Source organism: Bos taurus, chromosome 23 (assembly GCF_002263795.3).
Source record: "Bos taurus isolate L1 Dominette 01449 registration number 42190680 breed Hereford chromosome 23, ARS-UCD2.0, whole genome shotgun sequence".
NCBI lineage: Eukaryota > Metazoa > Chordata > Mammalia > Artiodactyla > Bovidae > Bos > Bos taurus.
In genome coordinates this window covers 16,343,128-16,365,545 of record NC_037350.1, presented here as the reverse complement: position 1 = coordinate 16,365,545, position 22,418 = coordinate 16,343,128, and the positions used below count along the sequence as shown (strand labels likewise).

Genomic DNA, 22,418 nt, shown 5'->3' with positions numbered 1-22,418 from the left:
CCAGTCAATAAACCCTGAGTAACCTCAATTCAGGTTAATAAGATTAGGCGCTTGCTCTGCACACTCCCCCGCCTCTTCTCTCCTCCAGGCACCTGTAATGCTAGGCCAGCAGGTTTGCAGCTTAGTCAGGGGCAGGCGTGGGGTGCTGCAGGACGGTCAGGGCCTCTGACCTGCTACCAGATCCAAAGGCAGTGCAGCCAGCCAGCAGCACTGTGTGTGAAGGGCTAGGAAGGTGCGGGAATAACATGGAAGTTCTGGGGGAGGATTCCCTGGTGGCTTCCCTGGTGGCTCAGAGGTTAAAGCGTCTGCCTGCAATGCGGGAGACCTGGGTTTGATCCCTGGGTCGGGAAGATCCCCAGAGAAGGAAATGGCAACCCACTCCAGCATTCTTGCCTGGAGAATCCCATGGACAGAGGAGCCTGGTGGGCTACAGTCCACAGGGTTGCAAAGAGTCAGACACGACTGAGCAAGTTCACTTCTGGGGGAGGATGCCCTCCTGGTCTTAAGAGGACGAGATTGGCTGGAAGAGAGGAAATATCAGACCTTGATTCCTGAGGGCGTTATATCTTGTCCTCTAAATCAGAGGATGCGTGTTAAGTGGCAAAGTGAAGAAGGTCATGTGGGCCTGGTATAAAGATTAAGATATGCAACAACTCTTGAGTTCTTCACCTGAGGGAAATGGAAACAGGTCCACACAAAAACCCGAACAGCAAAGTCTATAGTGGCTGTGTTCCTAATCACAAAAAATCGCCCAAGTCTTTTACCTGATGACCGTGTAAGCATCTGCACAATGGAGCTCGACTCAGCAACCAAAAGGAACACGGATGGCTCTCAAATGCATCAGTCTTCTTAGAGAGAAGCCAGACTCAAAACGCTACGTGTGATATATTTATATAACATTCTGGAAGATGCAAGACAAAGGGACAGAAAAAATTACTGGTTGTTTGGGGTCATGATTGGGGAAGGTGTCCTAAAAGGGGCACAAGAGAACTTCTTAGGGTGATGCAATGGAACCAGACTGAGTGTGGTTTGTTAGAAAACATCTGTATGCATTTGTCAAAATGTATAAAATCATCCACTAGAAAGGGTGAATTTCACTATTTGGAGAATAAACTTCAATAAACCTGACTTAAAAAAAAAAAAACAGAAGTAGGGACAAAGAAAGAAGGGAGCATGTCAGAGGGACTTAATGAGTCCTGGAACTTTCGATGTTAGATCAGGGAAGGGAGTCAGCTAGGAGCAGCATTAATGACCAGGAGACAGAGGAAACACAATGGAAACTGTTTTATTTGATGCTTTCCTTCTAAGAGGATTTTCAAGAGCACTCGTAGGCAATGACTTCCTTGCAAATGCAGCACGCAGCTTCCTTTGTATATGTGTCTGGGGACTGTGTAAGGAGGAGGACCTGGCGATCACTAGGTAAGAATAGGCAAGCAAGCAGAGTTTAAATCTGGAAACAACTTCCAGCTGGAAGAGGCTTTGAGGGCCCTGTTTTCCCAGTGATTTGAGGTCCAAGAGAGTTCAGAAAGGTCACAAGCTGTCATAGTCAATCAATATGAGACTTAATCAGCTGAAATGATGAGCAAGCTTTCTTCAGAAGGTCAAAATAGTTTGGCTAACAGCCATAATTACTGACACTAATAATATAAGCATCTTAAACTTCAAGCTAATACAGATGTCCCACTTTATTTGTAGCAAGGTGACATGGGGGGCAATTCCACTGCATTTTACGTGTGAAACAAAATAAAGGAAATGTAGGCAGACCCAAAGTAATGTCAACACCTAAAGCATTTATTTGGATATCTTTAAACTTTTTACATATGATACATCCCCAATTTTACAAGTTGTCCACAGATAATAAAGTTATAGCCAATTTATTAAACAGATATGATTTTTCCCTGATATGGAAAGCATGTTTATATAAACATTTCTACAATAAACATAATACATGCGGAACAAATCATAAGACTAAGATGATTCCTTAGTTGGGGAAGACAATTAGCTTAATGATACACACACCAGAAGATAAACGGGTGTGTGTTGCTACTTGATGTAAATTCATTTTCTCTCAGACTCCCTGACCTTCTCAGAAAACGGAATCCAGGGACACCCTCTGCTAACAGCAAGCTTATATGAAGTCAGTTTTAAAAGTTGAAGTATTGTTATGATTTAGTGAAGAAGTTTATAATCCTACTACAGAGGGAGAAAACTGGTTTTATTCGGAGTTTAAGCTTGGTTAACAACTGGAGAAAAGCCAAAAGAAGCTGGACTTAAAAGCTAAAGGAGTGGGGATGTGACCAAGGCCAAAATAAACATTAAAATCATGATGCCATCCACAGACCACACCACCAGAAAGGGAGAAAGGCCAGAAGAGGGGGATGAGTGCTGGGTTCTAACGTGGATTTTCTTCCTGTTGGGCAAGAAGCGCCTCCTCTCGGATGGGTGAGTCAGTCCCAGGCACGAAGGGTCCAGTTCATCCTTTCAGAGGAAGGGGTTCTTCATACACCACCCCGGTGAAGTAGCGAGTGTGGCTTCTGCACCCCCACTGCCTTTAGCTGAGCGTCTGGATTTCAGGCCTTCCTCCTGGGTGTACTGTGGAGGGTGCAAAGCTGAGCAGGATGCAACTTTCAGACGCAGTTCAAAGAAAACTGAGCGAAATGGCTATCTGCATTGGCTAAAGAAGCCCAAAAACCTCTTATTACTCATTCATCCCTTAGTCCCTCCTCAGAGAGACTCCGAACTGATTCCTCCACCAAACCTGCCATCACTCTCTGCGTACCCAAGCTCTTAGCACACATGATCAAGGCAGAGTGGTGTGTGGCATGGCGTGGTTATAAACTATTTTACTAAGCGGCTATCATTCTAGGAAGGCACCTCTTAGTAAGAACAATAAGGTTAAAAAATAATAAAAAGCCTGGGCACACAGGCTGTCCCAGGAATGTCCTAAGTGAACTAGCAGGTAAACAGCAATTCATCTATTCCAGAAAATGCTGGAAGGGTGGGGGTGAGGGAATTTCAAAACACTGAATTCTCATTTTTTTTGCAAGTGCTTGATTCTAGATGAATACATTCTTTCAACTTAGTCTTAGAAATAACAGAATATATTATCTGAAAAATTAGGATACTCTTTTGAGTTTTCAAAAAGCCCTTTAAAACGAGTATTTTTTCCTCAAAGCCAAAAGCCTTGCAAAAAGAAAAAAAAAAAAAAAGAGGGGGGAATCCAACCTTGTACAGCCCGGAAAATCAGCTGGCACATAGAGACACCACCATCTCCCCTGTGGATTCCCACAGGCTCCTCCAGCAAGAGTGTCCCCCAACCCCCTCACAGCCAGTGGGGACAGGGAGTGCCACTTTCCAAATACACTGCTTTGCTTAGAGGTAGGGTCCCATCAGCTGTGGGTACACTGACCCAGCCTCAAGGTTGAGCGTCACTGAGTGGGACCAGGAAGTGTGACCCCCAAAAGACCAGAGACTTTGCTTCCTGCTGCTGTTGAATCCGCTTCCGGCCTGGAGTTCCCTGTGTTCAGTAATGTGACATGGCTCAGATGACGGGGGAACAGTCAAACGCAGTCAGATGCCCGCAAATGGGCTGAGTCCAGCCCAGGAAGAGAAGCTCCTTCCTGGATTCGAAAATTCAAGAAGTTATGTTTGAAGGACACAGCAAATGATGCAAGAAAATCTGCTGGCAGAAAATGATTTTCATTAGTTCCTGGAGCCAGAAGCTATAAAAATAAAAATTGGGGGAAAAAAAAAGCTTAAATAACTTATTTCCAAATTCAGAAGAAGCCATTTCCTATTTTCTTTCTTGAAAAGCCAGCTGGTTTACAAAAATCCAAGTTCATGTATTTGGTAGTGACGTAGCTATAGGTGTTGCCAGTCAATGCCAACCAATGTCTGGTTTGCTTCCTGTGCGTGTCCAATTTCCTCTGTGATACTGTGCTGGTGCCAGAGCTTCTGAATCTTCTTGAATCGCTCTCTGCACAAATGTAAAGGATTTCCCCGTCTAGAAAGAAGACACATGTCACTCAGGAGGTATTTGGTGGTGTATTCATCTATTCTACTCCAACCTTTCCTGGTTTAGGCAAAGTTAACAAGTTTATTGGTTTTAGATCCTCTGCAAAATGTCTCTTTGGCAGGCGTCTGTGGCTATTAATATGTTAGCTCTGACCGTTTGGCTAGGAGCAGCTGAAGGGGAGTAAGTGCAGAAAAGAAGAGGAAAACAAATAAACTACACTGATTCAGGCTGGGGTGAGGAACAGGAGGGTGGGGTTGAGCAGGAGGTGAACGTTGAGAGGCTAAAACTATGCATTCATTGTCCATTTTGTTGGTAAAATGTAAAACAGGGAGTAAGGGGGAGGATGAAAACATTACACAGGTAAAAATGTTCTTCCAAGTATGTCTTTTAGATCCAATGTTTAAGCAAAGCAGCTAAACATGAATAACTCTGGTTTCCAACTTAACCAGAGAATAGGAGTTGGTGAGCCTGAGGCCTTGGCTCCTGACTCAGAGCAGCAGTCCTCTCTCCATCCAGGGCTCCTCCTCTTAAGAGCCCACATTTCTTTTTCTTTCCTTTTTTTTCCTGTTTGGCTCATTTCTTTTTTCATTCATTCTTCCATTTATTCATCCAACAGTATTTATTTAGAACCTGTTATATGCTAGTTCACTGTCCCGGCCACATAAAACTAGCCCGGGAGACAGGCAGTAGGCAGGTAAACACAGGGACTCTGGGTCATAACGTGGGCTAAGAAAATGAAACTGGCCAATGTGACAAACCTCCTCAGAGGCCACGTTAGCCAGGGTGGTCAGGGAGGACTTCTCTGAGGAGGTGGCACCGGACTGAGGCCCGCAGGAGTCAGCCCTGTGCTTATGGTGGTATGGGAGGAAGGGGGATGGTAGGGGTGGCACAGAGTCATTAGAAATATACCAGGAACTCATCTGGAATATGCAAGGAATACCCAGAAGTCAGAAGAGACAGAAATAAAACTCTCAGTTACCAGTGGTCATGTAACAAATCACCCCAAAGTTAAGGGCTCTAAGGCATTTCTCAGAGCACCAGGTTGGACCACCAACTGGCAGCACAAGTGTGTCCCTGCAGTCAGTCAAGTGTCTGGGGAGCCCAACTACTTATCTTGCCTTGGTTTCCAGGCCTTCAACTTCTGCTCCCCAAGCCTGGGAAGCTACATCTAGGTTAAGATTTTTACCCCATTTTGGCAAAAATAAACGATCTGAAAATTCCTTAATAGTGCTCAAAGGAACTACTGTTCGTATACTGCTCTTGATGCAATAGGTGCTGCTGCTGCTGCTGCTGCGTCGCTTCAGTCGTGTCCGACTCTGTGCGACCCCATAGACAGCAGCCCACCAGGCTCCCCCGTCCCTGGGATTCTCCAGGCAAGAACACTGGAGTGGGTTGCCATTTCTTTCTCCAATGCATGAAAGTGAAAAGTGAAAGTGAAGTCGCTCGGTCGTGTCTGACTCTTCGCAACCCCATGGACGGCAGCCTACCAGGGTCCTCCATCCATGGGATTTTCCAGGCAAGAGTACTCAATAGGTGCTACCTGAGTAGAATACTGCCCCAGATACTGTTTATTGCTCTATATGTTCTAAGTCTTTGTCCCCCAGATTCTTATGTAGTAAGATAAGTGCTTCTCTCATCAGTTAAGATTTGCTCTTTTTTTGTCACCTGAAGAATACTGGGTCTCACACACACACAACTGCACAAGTCACACTGTGCTCCCCCCGCAGCGCTTAATGCCACAGGACCATTCAAACAGTTCTCTGGAGTGAGACATGGAAAAAAGTTGCACTCTGCCCCATTTTCTCCCCTTATGTATCGTGATGGCCCTCATGACTTTCTGAGGGCTAGCAATGGGAATGGCGAACCGGACAGCAAGGGGAGCTTCCTTGAAAGAGTCCACAGACAACAGCCACTTGTGCTAGCGCCCCGGGCAGGTAGCAGGCAGGCCTCCAGACCACAGGGTTCATCAGGATCACCTCATGCTGAAGGTCCTGGAGGCCCAGAGCCAGCCAACGTAGTTCCCCAGGATGGGCCTTACCTGAGTCCCTGGTCAGTCTCCCCATAGTCATCAAGGTAAGGAGGAGAATAAAAACAGCCTTTGGTTTTGCCAGCTAAAAATAGTACTTGACATTCTCGTACTCTGTAGAGAGACCAATTTATATATTAGGAACCAAGATTTGGATTCAGTTACAAATGGACTGAAGTCCTAGAGAAATCAACAAAACCACCAGAAGTATGGGATTAACAAACTATTATACATAACATAGATGAACAATCAGGATTTACTGTACAGCACAGGGAATTATACCCAGTAACTTCTAATAACCTATAATGAAATATAATCTGCAAAAAAACAAAACAAAAAACCCCTATATCACTGTGATGTACCCTGAAACTACTGCAATATCCTAAGTCAATTATACATCAATAAATAAATGTACACAAACAAAACTGGTGCTGAGGCAAGCAGTATTTATAGTAGAGACACTTGACAGTCTCAGGTGGACAGTGAAGGCACTTAGCCATAGATATATGTGTGTATCCATTCTCTCCCCAACTCCCCTCTCAACACATGCCTAAGTATTAAAAATAACTAAAAGGGCTATATTGTTATCAATATAAGGATGAGGAGGGATATTTAGGATTAGATTTCAACAACTCATATAAAACTGGCATTGAAAAAGTTAAATATGAAAACGTTAACTTCTAAAAGTAGTTACTGATGTATCAACCACTATTATGAGAAAATTATTCATTAAAAAAATGGTACACAGACATTATAAATTATGTTGACCTAAACAAAAAGCAACCCCAACTCGACCAAAAGCATTCTGAAATATGCTGAACAAAGTAAACCGCTACTTTCGTATTTCTCCTAAGGGTTTTAAAAGAAAGCTTCCTGATTCTGTTGAGAGGTTTGCTTAACTTTTTCTGGTGTTAGTAATTCAGCTCAATTCAACATTTACTGAGAACCTGTAGTATATTGGGGGTACTAAGATGTGCCTAAAATCTATGTCCCAGAGGAGCTCAAACTCACGTCACTTCTTTCCTTCAGGCCCTGTGACAGCTTCCATCTCACTCAGAGATGTCAAGGGGCCATCCCAAGCCCATGACTCTCCCCACTGTACTTGCTACTCCAGTGGCAGTAGCCTCCATGCTGTTTTCTCTTGGCCATCCTGTATAGCTTGTGGGATCTTAGTTCCTGGACCGGGGATTGAACCCATGCCCTCGGCAGTGAAAGCTTGGAGTCCTAACCACTGGACTGCCAGGGAATTCCTTCTTTTCTTAAATAAATTTTACGGAGGTATTATTTTTTAAATAAAATGTATCCATTTTTAGAACACAGTTTGAAGAATTTTGTCCTTTCTGTTTCTTGAACATGGCAGGCACACCCCCAGCAATTCTGCACTTGCTGCTCACTGCACCCTAGGATGTTCTCCCCTCTTCTTTAGGTTTTTATTCAAGACACCTTCCCAGGGACCTTCTGTGGTTTCCTATCTATAATAAAATCCACCTTAGCTGCCATTTCATATTCCCCTCCCTGCCTTATTTTTTCTCTTCTGCATGGATCACTTTCTAAATTCTTATCTTCTATCTCCCTCACGAGAAAATGAACTCCATGAAAACAGAGATTTTTGTCCGTTGTGTTGACCGCTGCATTCTCAATGCCTCGTACAGTCACTAGTAAGCATCTGCCGTACACTGCTGAACACACACAACCACCTGCATCAGCCTGCGGTATGTGTGAATCCTGCCACTACCGCAAAAGAAGTAAGTGATTCTGACTGTGTCTGGGTAGAAAATCAAAGACAGTTAGCAGTTTCACATTAGAACGAGGTGCAAAGAAAGAAGAACAGAACTGTCATGGGGATGGAAATGACAATGGAAGAATCAGCACAGAGTTAGCATGAGCCAAATATGAGGTGTGGAGACAAGGCTCCCCGTTTTCCTCAAATGAATAAAAACAGTGGCCTCTAATCCTCTTCAATGTAGCAGTTTCTCGTGTCCATTCCTCAACAGGCCATCTATTGCGGCAGATCTAAAACTAGAAAGCTCTTTCCAGGGCCTTACCTCAGGAAGATGCCCACCCCAGAACCACAGGAATAGGTGTGAGCAGTGCATGCCCCCACGTCCTCCCCTTCCAACTCCGTCTGGCAGCAGTAGCTCTGGGAGCACAGCAGGGTTCCGCATACAAGGCACATAGTTGGGGCTCTGCTCTTATCACCACCTGATTTGGGGCACCTTCAGGGAATAAAAAAAGTACAAGTGAAGACTAAAGAGCTGATGGTGGTAAAACTGTCCTGGGAAAAAATTGTGCAATATCAAGTAGAGCTGAAGATCCATACAGACTACAGCCCAGGCAAATTCACTCTGGAATAGATAACATCTCACTCATATACACCAACATCAGGTACTGGAAACAATCAAGTGGAGAAAGGAGAAATAAAATTATCAATAGGAGGGAAAAATAGGTAAATGCTGCTACTCTCAGATAATGAAACGCTATACAACAGTGAAAAGTGATGAATTAAAAATTATGTATGTCAAATGTGTAAGTAAATCTTACAATCAATGCTAGTGAAAAAAGCCACAGGAAGAGGTACAATGTTATTTTAAAGCTTAAAATAATGATATATGCAAAATAATATATACTGCTTAGGAATATAACTATCTGTAGTTAATGTGTTACTTAAAGTGCAAATGGTTTAGATAAACTGTAATGAATCAAACTTGTTCCTCAGCATCCTGTTTCTCCTATTTTATTCTGTAAGATGGTGGGATCATTCTTTTATGAGTTAAATAGTGTAAAGTCCTTCTGATGTTACAATTTCTCTACCCAAACTGAAGAGAACAGCAAAATCTTTCACATTCTGTGTAGAGAACAAGTATTTACAGTGGCAGGAAACGCTCAATAAGCTAATATCAAAACTTACGAGAAATTAGATGCTTGATTAATGAGGCTGCTGTAATCCTCTGGAAGGTCTATTAATTTGTTAGATTCTCTTGGATAACTAGAAACAAAACAAAACAAAAACCACACAAAAACTCAGTTAATAGGAGGACATATTGTTTAACGATAACAAAGTAACTCTTGACTTAGTCAAATAAAGGAAAACTAGCTGCTACTACAGCAGCAAGAAGCTATAGCAAGAAATTTAAAATGCACTCTTATAACACCAGGCCTTAGGATTCACATTTTACTTAAAGAACTCAGCATAAAAATTATCAGGACAACAGACAGTACTATACACTTGTATCCTGCTTCCTCCCTACCTCCTGCCCGCAACCAAGAGGTTTGACAATCTTTAATCTACCTTATGGAGAAGGCAATGGCAACCCACTCCAGTACTCTTGCCTGGAAAATATCATGGGCAGAGGGGCTTGGTAGGCTGCAGTCCATGGGGTCGCTAAGAGTCGGACACAACTGAGCGACTTCACTTTCACTTTTCACTTTCATGCATTGGAGAAGGAAATGGCAACCCACTCCAGTGTTCTTGCCTGGAGAATCCCAAGGAAGGCAGAGCCTGGTGGGCTGCCGTCTATGGGGTTGCACAGAGTCGGACACGACTGAAGCGACTTAGCAGTGGCAGCAGCAGCAGCAACCTACCTTATAGCGTCTCTTTCACCTTCCAGGTATCTTTTAACTTCGATGTTATGACACCAACTTTAATGTAAATGGAGGAAAAAATAAAACATTTTTACTTTTGAAGGGCTAGAACTAAATGTACGAGGAAATAAACATCTCCACTACTATTCTCTGTCCAGGCAAATCTACTTATGCTATTCACTGGGCCTGGCAAAAATCTTGTCACAAAGGTAAACCCTTAACTAAGAAGGCCTAATGAATCACAAGGATTGAATTTTGCCAGGCTCACTATCTGAGAATTTGGTAAAATATGTGTTTCCAAATATATATATATATATATTTATTGTAACATAAAGAAGAAAATTGTATCATCATTACCTTTCAATCAGTAATTTCATTATCTCCTTATTTTCTTGAAAAAGACAAAGAAGGTTGTTTGGCAGGGAAAGATAGTTACATAGATGTTCAAAATGGCTTGTTCCAGAAGCTGCAAATAGAGAAGGAAAGAGATACAGATATAACAATTAAGAGCAGATTCTATATTAGAGTAAGCAACAGCAGAGTTTAAAACAAACAAAAAAAAAAGCACAAGACGGAAGAGTTCAATTTGGCCAGGTACATAACCTGGAAGTAAATAAGATGGCACAGGAAGGAATCCATAGAGTCAGGCGACTCCTTTACTAAACTGGCCACAATTTCTTGATGTTTCAGTATTACCATATGCAAAATGGGACACCTGTCCTGTGTGATACACTTTATGGGGTTATTTATGAACATTAAATAACAAAAATAACATATGGGGAGCTCCAGAAAAGTATAGAGCAGTACAGAAATATAAGACAACTTTATCACTGAGAGATGGATTTAAACATTCACTTAATCATCACTGCAAATGATTAGGAAGTCTAAACCGTTCTCAATGGTGCCTGGACAACTAGATAGATGGAGACGCTATTCAACACACTGGTAGAGAGTGACAATACATGCAGGTACCCCATGCTCTGGGCCAGGCACTACGAGATACTCTAAGTCTACCTTTACACTACTTTCAAGAAATGAATTGAAGCAGAACACAGTGAACAACTGTGAAACAGCAAATTAACTCCTATATTAAAATGAGATATACGTGCAATTATGAGTATTTTGAACCTCAATGCCACATGTCTCGTGTAAAAACCAGTTGAATTTCAGTTTTCCCTTTTTAAAATCTGAAGAACCCATTTTATAAATAATATATACTTGAACATTTTAACATCCGACAGCAAAACTATATTTTTATACATGTAAAAAATCAGTACATTACTGAGATCCAAATAAAATCAGATACTTACATAAATATGCATTTAATTCTATAATTTTGTACATCACCACTCAACTAGCTACGATCTAAAGTTTAGTAAGTTTTAATTTTTGCAATGCATTTTAATTCTGAAATTGCTGGAGTGAAAGACAACACACATTTCCTACATTTTGAAATAAATTAGAAATTATCAAAAAAAGAAAAAAGAAATTACCTTGAATTTCAGGTGGGGAAGGAACTCCATTTAAGTAATGGAAAAACAAAGCAGAACACCTCAGAAAAGGCATGATTCCAGCTTTGACATTCCTCCACAGATGCCAACCAGATGGCATTTCTTTCAAGGCACTAAAAAAGAGAAAAATGATAAGTGGGAAACTTAATTTAAAAATGATTCATTCTAGTTACAGCACAGTGTGAAAACAGACAACTGCTATTTGGAAGTGATAGCAGATTGGTGTCAAAGGTGTGGGTAGCCCTGACTATTACAGGATATCAAGTATAACTGGTGATATACCTTCCACACTGTTATTAAAATTTATAAAAGTAATATAGCTACATAAAGAGAAAATCTGGAAAATAAAAACACTATCCATTATCCTGTAACTTTTATATTAGTGAGTATTCTTCTGGCAAACTACTTTCATACTAATCAGTCTAACACAGTTATAAGCGTAACATGAAATTTAAAATTAACATAAAAAACCCCCACATTTTTCAGAATACCATAAACCATAATTTTTATCAGAGTTTTAATACTCTGGGTAATACCTATCATAACCTACACTGAATTACTCCCCTGTAAGCAAACTCTTAGATTGCTTTAAACTCTAATATAAATAATATCAATGTCTACAGGTTTTTCTATATGTGGATTATTTTGTTAATATGGATTCTCAGAAATAGGATAATTTAGTTAAAGAACAAACAGTATGGTTCCTGAGATCTACTATTGGAAAGCCAAGTGAAACTGTTGTAATTAAATCACAACGGCCTCAATAACATATGAGTTCTGAGAACTTCTACCAGCTCTGGACATTATCTTAAAAATGTGTGGGAAGCACTGTATATTACCCTTCTTGCAGAGATTCCCAATCATGTTAGTATATTAAAGTTCGGGAGTCCTGCAGATCCCCCATCTTCTTTTTTAATATATCAACAGATAGCAATTTCCTTTATTTAACAAACAAATTCCATTTGCCCCCCCCTTTTTCTGACATGTACACATTGCGATAGTTCTCTATTTTTGGCTGTGCTGGGTCTTCCCTGCTGCACGTAGGCTCCCTCTGGTTGTGGTGAGTGGGGGCTACCCCCCAATTGTGGTGCATGGGCTTCTCGCTGCGGCGACTTCTCTTGTTGTGGAGCCCAGGCTCTAGGTGCGCAGGCTTCAGTCGTTGTGGCGCAGGGGCTTAGCTGCTCTACAGCCTGTGGAATCCTCCCAGACCAGGGATCGAACCTGTGTGCCCTGCATTGGCAGGCAGATTCCTATCCACTGAGCCACCATGGAAGCCCCAAATGAGTTCCTTTTTCATGCTATCGCCTCCTAATATTTGGGGAACTACCTATCATATAAAGAGAAGGTATGACCTCACCTTCCTGTATACTGCTGAATCATTTTACACAAAGCAAGAACTGCTAGTTCTTCTTCTTTGCCAGCAGCATTTTCTTGATCCATGCCACTCTTTTCTGAAAGACAAGGCAATACTAGTACCCTGCATTTGCCTACTAAGTGGATTGCTGACCACATCATTTAAGCACTCAAATATATTCACCCAGTCACATGTAATATGAAAATGCTCCCACGAAACACACAGAACTTTCATCCCTCAGGCTGGAGCACAGTTTACTATCGTAACAAGGAACCTCTTAGGCAGAGGACGTGAATGTGCCCCAGGGTGCCGGGCAGCAAGTGGTGAGTAAAATCTGCTAAATATATAGTCTGTAGTACTCAAATATTACTAAACATGTGAAATAAAAAAATATAAGTAAAAACATTCACATCACTAAGGGATTTTTAACAGAAGGGAAATGGTTTCAAAAATTTTCACATGAGGATAAACAGATTTTTATTGTTTATTTCACTGTTTACTGTGACAAGTAGCCTTATTATAAATTTATGTATTATTCTCATCCAAGCACCTTTTCATTCAGTACTGTGTCTTTTTTAAGCTGAGAAAACTCAATTATTTTGTTTAAGAATCTGACAAAAAGGAGTTACCTGTACACGAGGTAAGTAAGATCTGAACGATGTGTGCCATGGTAACCAGATGGAAAATGTGAAGGTCCCCAGTGCCCAGGCTGATCCCTGAAAAGTCCTGACACTGCAGTGAAGGGAAGGCAAGGACCAAGCCCACCTGGACAGCAAACACAGGGTCAGACACAGCACCTTTCCTTTCACTGTGGAACACATTTGCACTTTCTTAATGCGATCCTTCTGTTAAGGATCTCAGTTCCTCCTCTTAAGAAATCTGTTGTTCTTAAAGGGTACATGTGTTAGAAATTCCACTAGGACTGACTAAAGACAATTATTTAGAACATTTTTATCTCATTTATCCAGTGATTCCCCTATTTACATTTATTGTTAATAATAACAGAAATAAAGCTTGAAATCTTTCTAGGTAGTAAGCAGCAGAAAAAGCATGAATTTTTGACCCACAAAGATCCAAGTATGAATCCCAGATTCTATTATGAGCCTTTTATATAATTCTTCTGAGTCTTAGTTTCCCTGCTGGTAAACTGGAGATAATATATGTGTTTTTAATACCTTAGGATTAAAAACCTTAGTAGTAAGGATGTAAAGACTAAATGAAGATGAATGTGAAAGCAGGCAGGTGCCCACTAAATGCTAGCTCCATTGTGAGTCTCCTGCTGCCTGTATGATGGTGTCAGTGGTGGTAGTTCTCAAAGGAGAAATGGGAACAATAACAATGGCTAATATTTACTAGGGACACATTGCTCTAAGAGCTCTGCATTGATTATCCCACTGAGTTTTGACACAATCATATCAGGTAGGTATTAACTAACTTAAAGGCATAGAATCTGATGCCCAAAAGTGATTAAGGGAGCAGCATTGGGGCTGCTGTGTGTGGTGGTATACTCAGTGTCCTGTGAAAGGGAGCCTGGTTGAGGTGGGGCTAAACTTCAGCCATGCACTGCTTGGCCAGTGCTGATCTAGCACCAGACTGCACTTGCTCAGAAGACAAGACTTGCCCTAAATCACACAAAGGGACTGTCTGTTACTAAGTAGTGGAACCAAAAGGCTGTATCTGCCCCAAACCACTATATGGGCTGGCAGTAGCCCTTACATTACCAGTGTTATTTTTACTTCTTTATTGTAAAAAGCATAGAGAGGTTACAGTACTGACCTCAGCCACAAGGCAAAAATGAAAGAGACTGGATTAGACACCCAGGTCAAGTCTCTCAACTAGATTTCTTAACCTTTTTTTTTTTTAAGTATCTTCAGAAAAGAATTATACTCAGAAGTAGTTAAAGAACAATAGATGATAATTTCTCTTGTCTGCCTCTACATTACTCAAGTCTAAGATAAAGCTACAGAGTATGACAGAGAGAATTTCAAACACAAATGATAAAATACCCACCAATAAATGAAACATGTCGATATCTAATATGCATGGAAGGTCTCTGTGGTTGTCACCAGGCACCAATGCTGATATTTAAAGAAAAATACGAGATCATATTTTTATATCAATGTAAGTATTAAATTATTTTTAACATGCATATAACCTAACTTGAATTTATTTTTTGCAAGCTATAAATGAGTTCATAGCTAGAACTTGCATATAAGACAAACAGTATTACCAAAATATTTTTTCATAGTGGAGGAAAGTTTCATTACTAAAAACAAAATTACAGAAGATGAGAAATTACCCTAACACATATGGTACATCTATTAATACTCACATGCAAAAAGTTTACAAAAGTGTCCTTGCACCACTGAAAGTGACACCACTGTCCAATGTGCTCCAGCAAATCTTGTTAGTGACCTGAGACAGTCATCCTGAAATAGAGACTGACACAGTTAACAAAGAAGCCAGCATATGAAGTCGTTCTCTTCTAGGAATGCTCGTTCAAAGCATAGCTAATTGAAGTAAAGTTGGAAGCACAATGAAATCTCTAGATGGTATGGTACTGAATCTTTTTTTTTTTTTTAGTTTAAATATTTGCTTGCAGTTTATTTTGGTTTTTCTAAATAGACATTCACATCTGTAAACAATAGGATGTTGGTTTCAGCCCCAACCCCCGATTCCTTACAAGTCTTTGTTCTCACACACTGGCTAGAACTGCCATTTGCTGCTGTTAGTCGCTAAGCCGTGTCCGGCCCTGTTGTACTCCATGGACCGTTGCACACTAGACTCCCCATGGGATTTCCCAAGCAAGGGTACCGGAGTGGGTTGCCATTTCCTTCTCCAGGTACTGAATCTTATGACACCTTTACCAACATGTCTCTAACGTGAAATGAATGGAATAGAAAATATCTAATTGTACGCTGAATAAAACAAAGTTATCTCCTATCACCATGCTGCTAGTTCTGTATGGAAAAGTTAACAAGGATACACGCATCAAGACAGACAGTAAACAACAGAGACTCTCAGGAATGTGAAGCAGTATTTCTTTGTATTTAGTCTAAAGAAATACACTAAAATATGGGAAATACTCCCAATACTGGGGAAACTTCATGGAAGATGGCTGTATAAAATCAGGGTGTCAGTAAACATCAAAACCTGTTATAGGGACTATGTAGCAACAATATATAGTTTTAAAGAAAACTTTAAAGTGAAGAATATAGTAGGAACAAAACTACATGTAAATATCTATTATAATAAAAGTATAAATATGGTAATGAAAAAAGACAAATGGGTGACTGACTTAAGTTTTTTTCCTACTTCTCTATTTTCTAAATTTTCTATAATGTTGTTTGGTTCAATAGATATTGAGGACCTACCATATGCTAGTTTTGGTTTTGAAGATCTTAAAATGAAAACTCAACCCTCCCAACTGCTTCTGTCAAGGAGCTCACAGCCTTGAGGGTGGGAAGGGAAAGAAAAGGGGGGTGGGGACAACTAAAGGAGGCAGGATCCCAGATGAGCGATATCCCATTCATGGCTCAGAAATTTCCCAGGGAAGACAAAGCTTGAAGAGCTTCTTAAAGAGGAGCTGTCTGCTTTGGCACTTGAGCAGAGGCAAAAGCCTGGAACTAGCATCTGGGGACCAGTAATGATTCTGCAATCCTGGACAATGGATGTGGAGACTGGCAGGAAGTGAGTGATAATGGAGAAATAACATTTAAGATGTATGATTGGGGTTACTTTTTGGAGAACCCCTCTGATGGTACATTAGGAGAAAGTGAGATTCAGGGTAGAGAATCTTATTATCATCATTATATAATTATAATATTAATAATAATTAAATTAATATTAACAACATTATATTATATAATTATAAATATAACAAAATTATAATTACAATTATAATATAAAATATATAATTATACATATATTAATATCGGTATATTATACTAATCTTATCATTATGATTATAATAATCTTATTATTATGGTTATGATCATAATAATCTTATTATTATGGTTATGATCATAATAATATAGGCATGAAAAGATACAGGGCTGAACCAGATAAACTGAATAGAAGAAATAGGACAAATTTCAGGAGAGGGAAATTCAAATTTGCAGGAGAGGAATTCAACAATCTCTGCTGATCAACCGGAGATGAACATCCAGACCAAATGGTGCATCCTAAAGCACCTCCAGGATTCTGGCCCGGTCACCTGGATGGACAGTGGTGGCATTAACTAGACACTGAATACAGGAAGCAAAATTAAGCTGGATTGTTCAATCTGAGGTGCCTTTAGGAGATCCAGGTGAGAAAAATAAAGCAGGCAATATGGTAACAGATCAGGCTTGGAGATACACAGGTGGGAATCATTTGGAAGTAACTCAAATCAGAGTCACAGGGCTGAGCAGGGAAGAATATCATGACTGAGTCATGGGCCAAACTCTGGGGGTTTAAAATAATATAGGACAAAGGAGGGAAAGCAGATGGAGAAGAAGCTGCCAGCAAGATAGGGAGAAAACCAGGAATGTCACAGAAATCAATAGGTTGGGGGAAAGATAAACCACCTTATGAAGGTCCCTTATCATCTGATATAGGAGACAAAGGTCAATGAAGATAAAAAGTGGAAGTCAAAAAAATAGAAGTTTGTCCCTAATGGCTATATACTATATACTTCAAAAAGTTAAATTTCTCTTAGAAATTTCTCATAGAAAAATAAACTTAGATAAAATATAAGCAAATCAAATATAATGTTATATAAAAAGGCTACTCTACATCAGTGGTTGCCAGCCTTTTTGGCACCAGGGGTAAGTTTTGTGGACAATTTTTCCACAGACAGGGGTGGCAGGGTGAGGGTGGGGATGGATGGTTCCAGTGGTAATGCAAGTGACGGCAAGCAGCAGATGAAGCCTCACTCGCTTGCCTGTATTCACCTCCTGCTCTGCTGCCCAGTTCCTGACAGGACCGGTACAGTTCGCAGCCGGAGGTTGGGGACCCCTTCTCTACATGACCAAGTTGGGATTATTTCAGGGATGCAAGGCTGACTGGTATAACAATCAATATAAACAGATTACACACAATCATATTAGCAGAGAAATAGGCTGCCAAAGAGGTAGTATGAAGTATATAGAATCTAGAAAATGGAAGAACTGCCTTAAAAACCAGATAAAAGAAACTCTATTCTATACATTTGTGACAGCCTTATCAGCATATTTATCAACTCTTTATTTACTACAGCAAAAAAGTGTCACAGTCAACACTGCTAGTCACATCCTACCCATCACATATCATAGCTAAGACTACAGTAACTGCTATTCTACTGATTTACTATAAGAATACAATTCAGGGCAGTTTTAATACCAGGGCGTACTCCTAAATATTCCAACTTAATAAGTCAAAGTGACCCAGGTGTCTGTATTTTTAAAAACTCCAAAGATCGCTCTTATATCAGTGGTTCTCAATCCTGGCCTTGGGCAAAGCTTTTAAAAAATATTAATGCCTGGGGCCCATCTTCAGACACTCTGATTTAACTGACCTGAGGTAGGGCCTAGGCATTTTTAAAAGCTCCTCAGGTGATGTTACATGAATAAAATTACATGCATTTTTACAACTGTAAGTTTGAACAGTATGTAGTAAATGAAGCTGATACTAGCTACACAGTAAAAATGAGCAAGCTTTAGCTGAATATTCCTTCACTCTTCCAGGCATTAAATTACTCTGTTCTGACATTAATTTGTATTTATTTACACATTGCTTACAACAGGTAGTCAAATGTGGTAGAGGATATGTTCTGTTCAGTATTTCCAACTATAGAACTAAAAATTTAAGAACAAGCACTTTGTTTTTAGATTTTTCCCCCATCTTTTTACATGTTTAACCAAAAGAGATGAAGTCTATTTAAATGAAAAATCATGAAAAATTAAATTACAAACATTACTGCTTCAATATTGTTATAGAAAATGGGTTTTACTACAAAAGGAATAAATCTATGCTTAAATAACCATTACAGGTTTTTTGGATTAAAAAGAGCAGAACAACCTAATTTCTACTTTCCCATTCCATGGATCGAGTAATAACTTACCAGTCTACAAGGCAAAGGACCAAACAATGGTTTATCTTCATCACTTAAAATTCTTTCTGTGGTTAAAAATAGTAAAGATGATAAATTTCATGCTTTGTATATTTCAAGTTTTAAAAAAAGTAAAAAAACATTCTTTCTGCCGAAAGCATAATATTGTCAGGTTTTGAAATCTTTAAGTCATTTTACAAGAATTAACTGTGCATGAGAAGTAAAAGTGAAAACACATTACTCTGACTGACTAGAAGCTATAACCACCACTAAAATGAGTGCTCTTGTGGCTGTGGTTAATTTATAAACTGTCAATCTAATATTTTGTCAGTATACTACACTTCCTGCTTCAAAGTTTTTATATTATTGCTTAAGACTGTTGCCCACTTTAAATATCTCATTTAAATACACATTTAAATCTGCACACAACTCATGTCAATGTATGCTTTAGATTTAAAGACACAATTCTAAATCTCTTACCTATGCTTTGGATGGTATATGCACAACTACTCCAACACATTATGGGCACACGGGGATCCTCTTCATTGGGATGAACTTTTAATCCCACCTTATAAGTAGCAGTTCCAAACGTTGCTAACATTTCTTTTATGCTTTCAGAATAAGGGTTCCTGAAGTGAACATGCATAGCATTAGGTCAAAACAATGTGCTCACATCAATCAAATGGTTCAGTTTCTTAACAGCTATCTTCTATGTTGGAATTGAACCCCTTAAACTATCTAAAGACAGTTGTGTGAAAAGGGGGAATTAAAGACATGCAGACAGTCCCTGCCTGAGAGTAGTTATGTTCAACTTGGGCTGGTGGTGATGAGGCACAGGCCGGAAAACAAGGTATTAGGCTGAAGGTCTACATATTAAACTACAGGACCCTTGATCTCTTCCTCCATCTCATGAACATCAGCAATGTATACCCACTGCCGTAGATTTTAGTTTCTCCAGTGATGAATCCTCATGGAAATGCCAGCTTTACACAATGACATTTTCGGAGTCTCAAGAAAAAAAGACTGATAGGGGCCTGATCTCCTCACTGCGAGGCTCATCTGTCAGAAAGCTCCAACCTGCCCACCAGGTATCCACTGAGCTTCCTAGTGACTCATTCTTGAACAGTCACCCAAGGGCCAATAAACGTTTAAGGAAAGAATCAAACATCAAAGAGAGAAACACCAAAACAGAGAAGCAGAAAAAGGAACTCAGGGAAGGGGAGACAGTGCAGAAAACAGCAAATTAATTAAGAAAAAAATCAGTCCAAGAGGGCCAACAATGAGCTAACAGTAGGACTAGCTCGAAGAACAGAAAATCCAAGAAGAGAAAATTATCTAAGGAAAAACCAGAAAAAATTCCCAGAACTGTAGGATATGAATCTTCAAAGAGCCTGTTGAAAACACACATAACAAAATGAATGAAGAAAGATTCACACACCAAGGAATATCACAGAGAAATTCCAGAACACTGGGAATTAATGAGATGACCACAACAGTTTCCAGAAGTAATAAAATTACAAAGGAATAGGAATCAGGTGTTAATTTCTCAATAGGTGCTACAAGTTAGTAAAATAATGTGTTCAACATTTAGATGTGAAGTTATTTCTAACCTATAATTCTATACCCAAACCATCCATCAAGCATAGGGATACAAGCAATGTATTTTCAGACATGGAAAATTTAACATCCAGGCACCTTTCCTCAGGAATCTGCTGAGGCATGCAACGTGAGAGAGTAAATGAAGAAAGAGAAGGATACAAGATCCAGCAAACACGAGGAGCATGGTCAGGGCGAGTGTTAGGGTAAGAGTTGTGCCCTGTCCTCATTGGTGCGAGAGGACAGAGGCTGTGGAAGGAGGGCTTCAGGGAAGAAGATCATCAGATGGATCCAAGCACTAATAGCTACTGCTAGGCAGACCTACAGCAGCATTTAGGACAAAAAGTATTATATACACAGAAAACCAAGTACATAAAAAAAAAGAAAAGGTTAATTATTAACCACAGGAAAACAAAATTGTAGAAGAAAGATTTATCACACAACTTATCAGTATTAACAATTATAATGTAAAATCTGACAAATGATTTAACCAAAAATTGTAGAATAACTACAGGAAGATTGGTGAGGTGTAAGTGAATAGGGAAGAGGTAAAAGCTGAATCCTACATTACTATAGTCTCTGTAAAGATACTTTAAAAAAAAAATGATGAATCAAAACACAGTTGATTAAGCATCTTAATTAGAAATAAGGAAGTAAATAGTAGAAAGAACAAAATGACAGGACTGGGGACGGGAAGGGGGAATGTGGGAGCACATGACTGATGTTTATTCTATTTAAACCTTTTAGTACTATTTTTGCCAGCTTCCCAGGTGGCACAGTGGTAAAGAATCTGTCTGTCAATGCAAGAGACACAGGTTTGATCCCTGAGTCAGGAAGATCCCCTGGAGCAGGAAATGGCAACCCACATCAGCAGCAGTATTCTTACCTGGGAAGTCCCATGGACAGAGGAGTCAGGTGGGCCACAGTCCATAGGGTTATAAAGAGATGGATGCGACTGAGCATGCATACATGCACTACTTTTGCTGAGATATTTCGTATGTGCCAGGCACAGCTGCCAGGTAACTTTAAGTGCATTATGTTACTTTGTAACACATATGAGGTAGGTGTTATTTTCTTCCCTTTACAGATGAGGAAACTGAATGAGGTTAAGTGATTTGCACAAAGTTGCACAGCTAATAAACAGTGGTGCTGGAACTGAACAAATGCAGTCTAGTTTTAGAATCTGGGCTATACTTTGTAACTTACTGGTTATGGGGTAAAATGTGGCCAACTGTGGTGCTGGAGAAGACTCTTGAGAGTCCCTTGGACTGCAAGGAGATCCAACCAGTCCATCCTAAAGGAAATCAGTCCTGAATATTCATTGGAAGGACTGATGCTGAAGCTGAAACTCCAATCCTTTGGCCACCTGATGCAAAGAACTGACTCACTGGAAAAGACCCTGATGCTGGGAAAGATTGAAGGCAAATGGAGAAGGGGATGAGAGAGGATGAGATGGTTGGATGGCATCACCAACTCAACGGACATGAGTTTGAGCAAGCTCCGGGAGTTGGTGATAGACAGGGAAGCCTGGCGTGCCGCAGTCCATGGGGTTGCAAAGAGTTGGACACAACTGAGAGTGTGAACTAAAATAAAGCTGAAAACACTCTGGTTTTGATCCAGAGTTACTAAGAGGTTGGTGGGACCGTAAATAGAAATACAGAAGTCAGCAGGAAGCATGGACTTTGGTGAGGAGGCTGAGCAGCTTGGATTTAGATGTATGGATGAGGTGCTATCAAGGAAAGCCAGATAAAGGGGTGCAGTAGAGAGTCAGCAACACCTAGGAGAAGTTTGTGAGAATTAAACATGCCATGTAGGTCTTAGGTGTTTATCAGTATTCCTGCATTAAGTCTCAGGATTTATTAAGATCAATGTCCTGTAGCATTTTGCTCCTCTACTTGACAAGTTTATATTCTTACTAATGGCTAATTTCATTTTTCATTTCAAGTGGGCCAAATGTAAAAGGGATAATATACTCACTTAGGATGAAAATCAGGTCTAAATCCTTCAGGAAGGTGCAATTCATCCATATTTTCTAAATTCTTCGATGAGGCAGTAACTACAGAAACAAGCATTTTATGTTCAGTCCCCAATATTTCTATAAATTTCAGCCATAATTTCATTCTAAATTAAAACAGGAAAAATTCCCATAATGATAACTGGAGAAATATACATTCAAAGCATGAAAAGTACTATTGCTCTGGATGAGCTAGACACCTTCCTCAATCACTGTGCTTCTCCTGATAGTGCAACCACTGGAGGAGTAT

At 40.0% G+C, this 22,418-nt stretch overlaps 1 protein-coding gene across 9 annotated transcripts in view; it reads right to left on the bottom strand.

Annotated features, from left to right (window-relative positions):
- Window positions 1–22,418, bottom strand: part of UBR2 (ubiquitin protein ligase E3 component n-recognin 2) — a 112,366-nt gene that overhangs the window by 2,257 nt on the left and 87,691 nt on the right. For 4 of the 9 annotated variants that reach the window (XM_005223446.5, XM_005223447.5, XM_024983620.2 and 1 more), the window contains 14 exons: window positions 22,132–22,210; window positions 19,039–19,187; window positions 18,571–18,626; window positions 14,821–14,917; window positions 14,499–14,566; window positions 13,118–13,253; window positions 12,492–12,585; window positions 11,117–11,247; window positions 9,981–10,089; window positions 9,624–9,680; window positions 8,950–9,027; window positions 8,087–8,257; window positions 6,054–6,155; window positions 1,771–4,003 (listed from right to left, as the gene is read on the bottom strand). In XM_005223446.5, the coding sequence (XP_005223503.1) occupies window positions 3,862–4,003; window positions 6,054–6,155; window positions 8,087–8,257; window positions 8,950–9,027; window positions 9,624–9,680; window positions 9,981–10,089; window positions 11,117–11,247; window positions 12,492–12,585; window positions 13,118–13,253; window positions 14,499–14,566; window positions 14,821–14,917; window positions 18,571–18,626; window positions 19,039–19,187; window positions 22,132–22,210 (1,469 nt within the window). In that variant the 3' untranslated portion in view covers window positions 1,771–3,861. Of the gene's footprint in view, window positions 1–210; window positions 902–1,770; window positions 4,004–6,053; window positions 6,156–8,086; window positions 8,258–8,949; window positions 9,028–9,623; window positions 9,681–9,980; window positions 10,090–11,116; window positions 11,248–12,491; window positions 12,586–13,117; window positions 13,254–14,498; window positions 14,567–14,820; window positions 14,918–18,570; window positions 18,627–19,038; window positions 19,188–22,131; window positions 22,211–22,418 lie in introns of those variants that run through there. The other 5 variants (XR_009492471.1, XM_059880356.1, NM_001192638.1 and 2 more) reach the window with 5 other exon arrangements.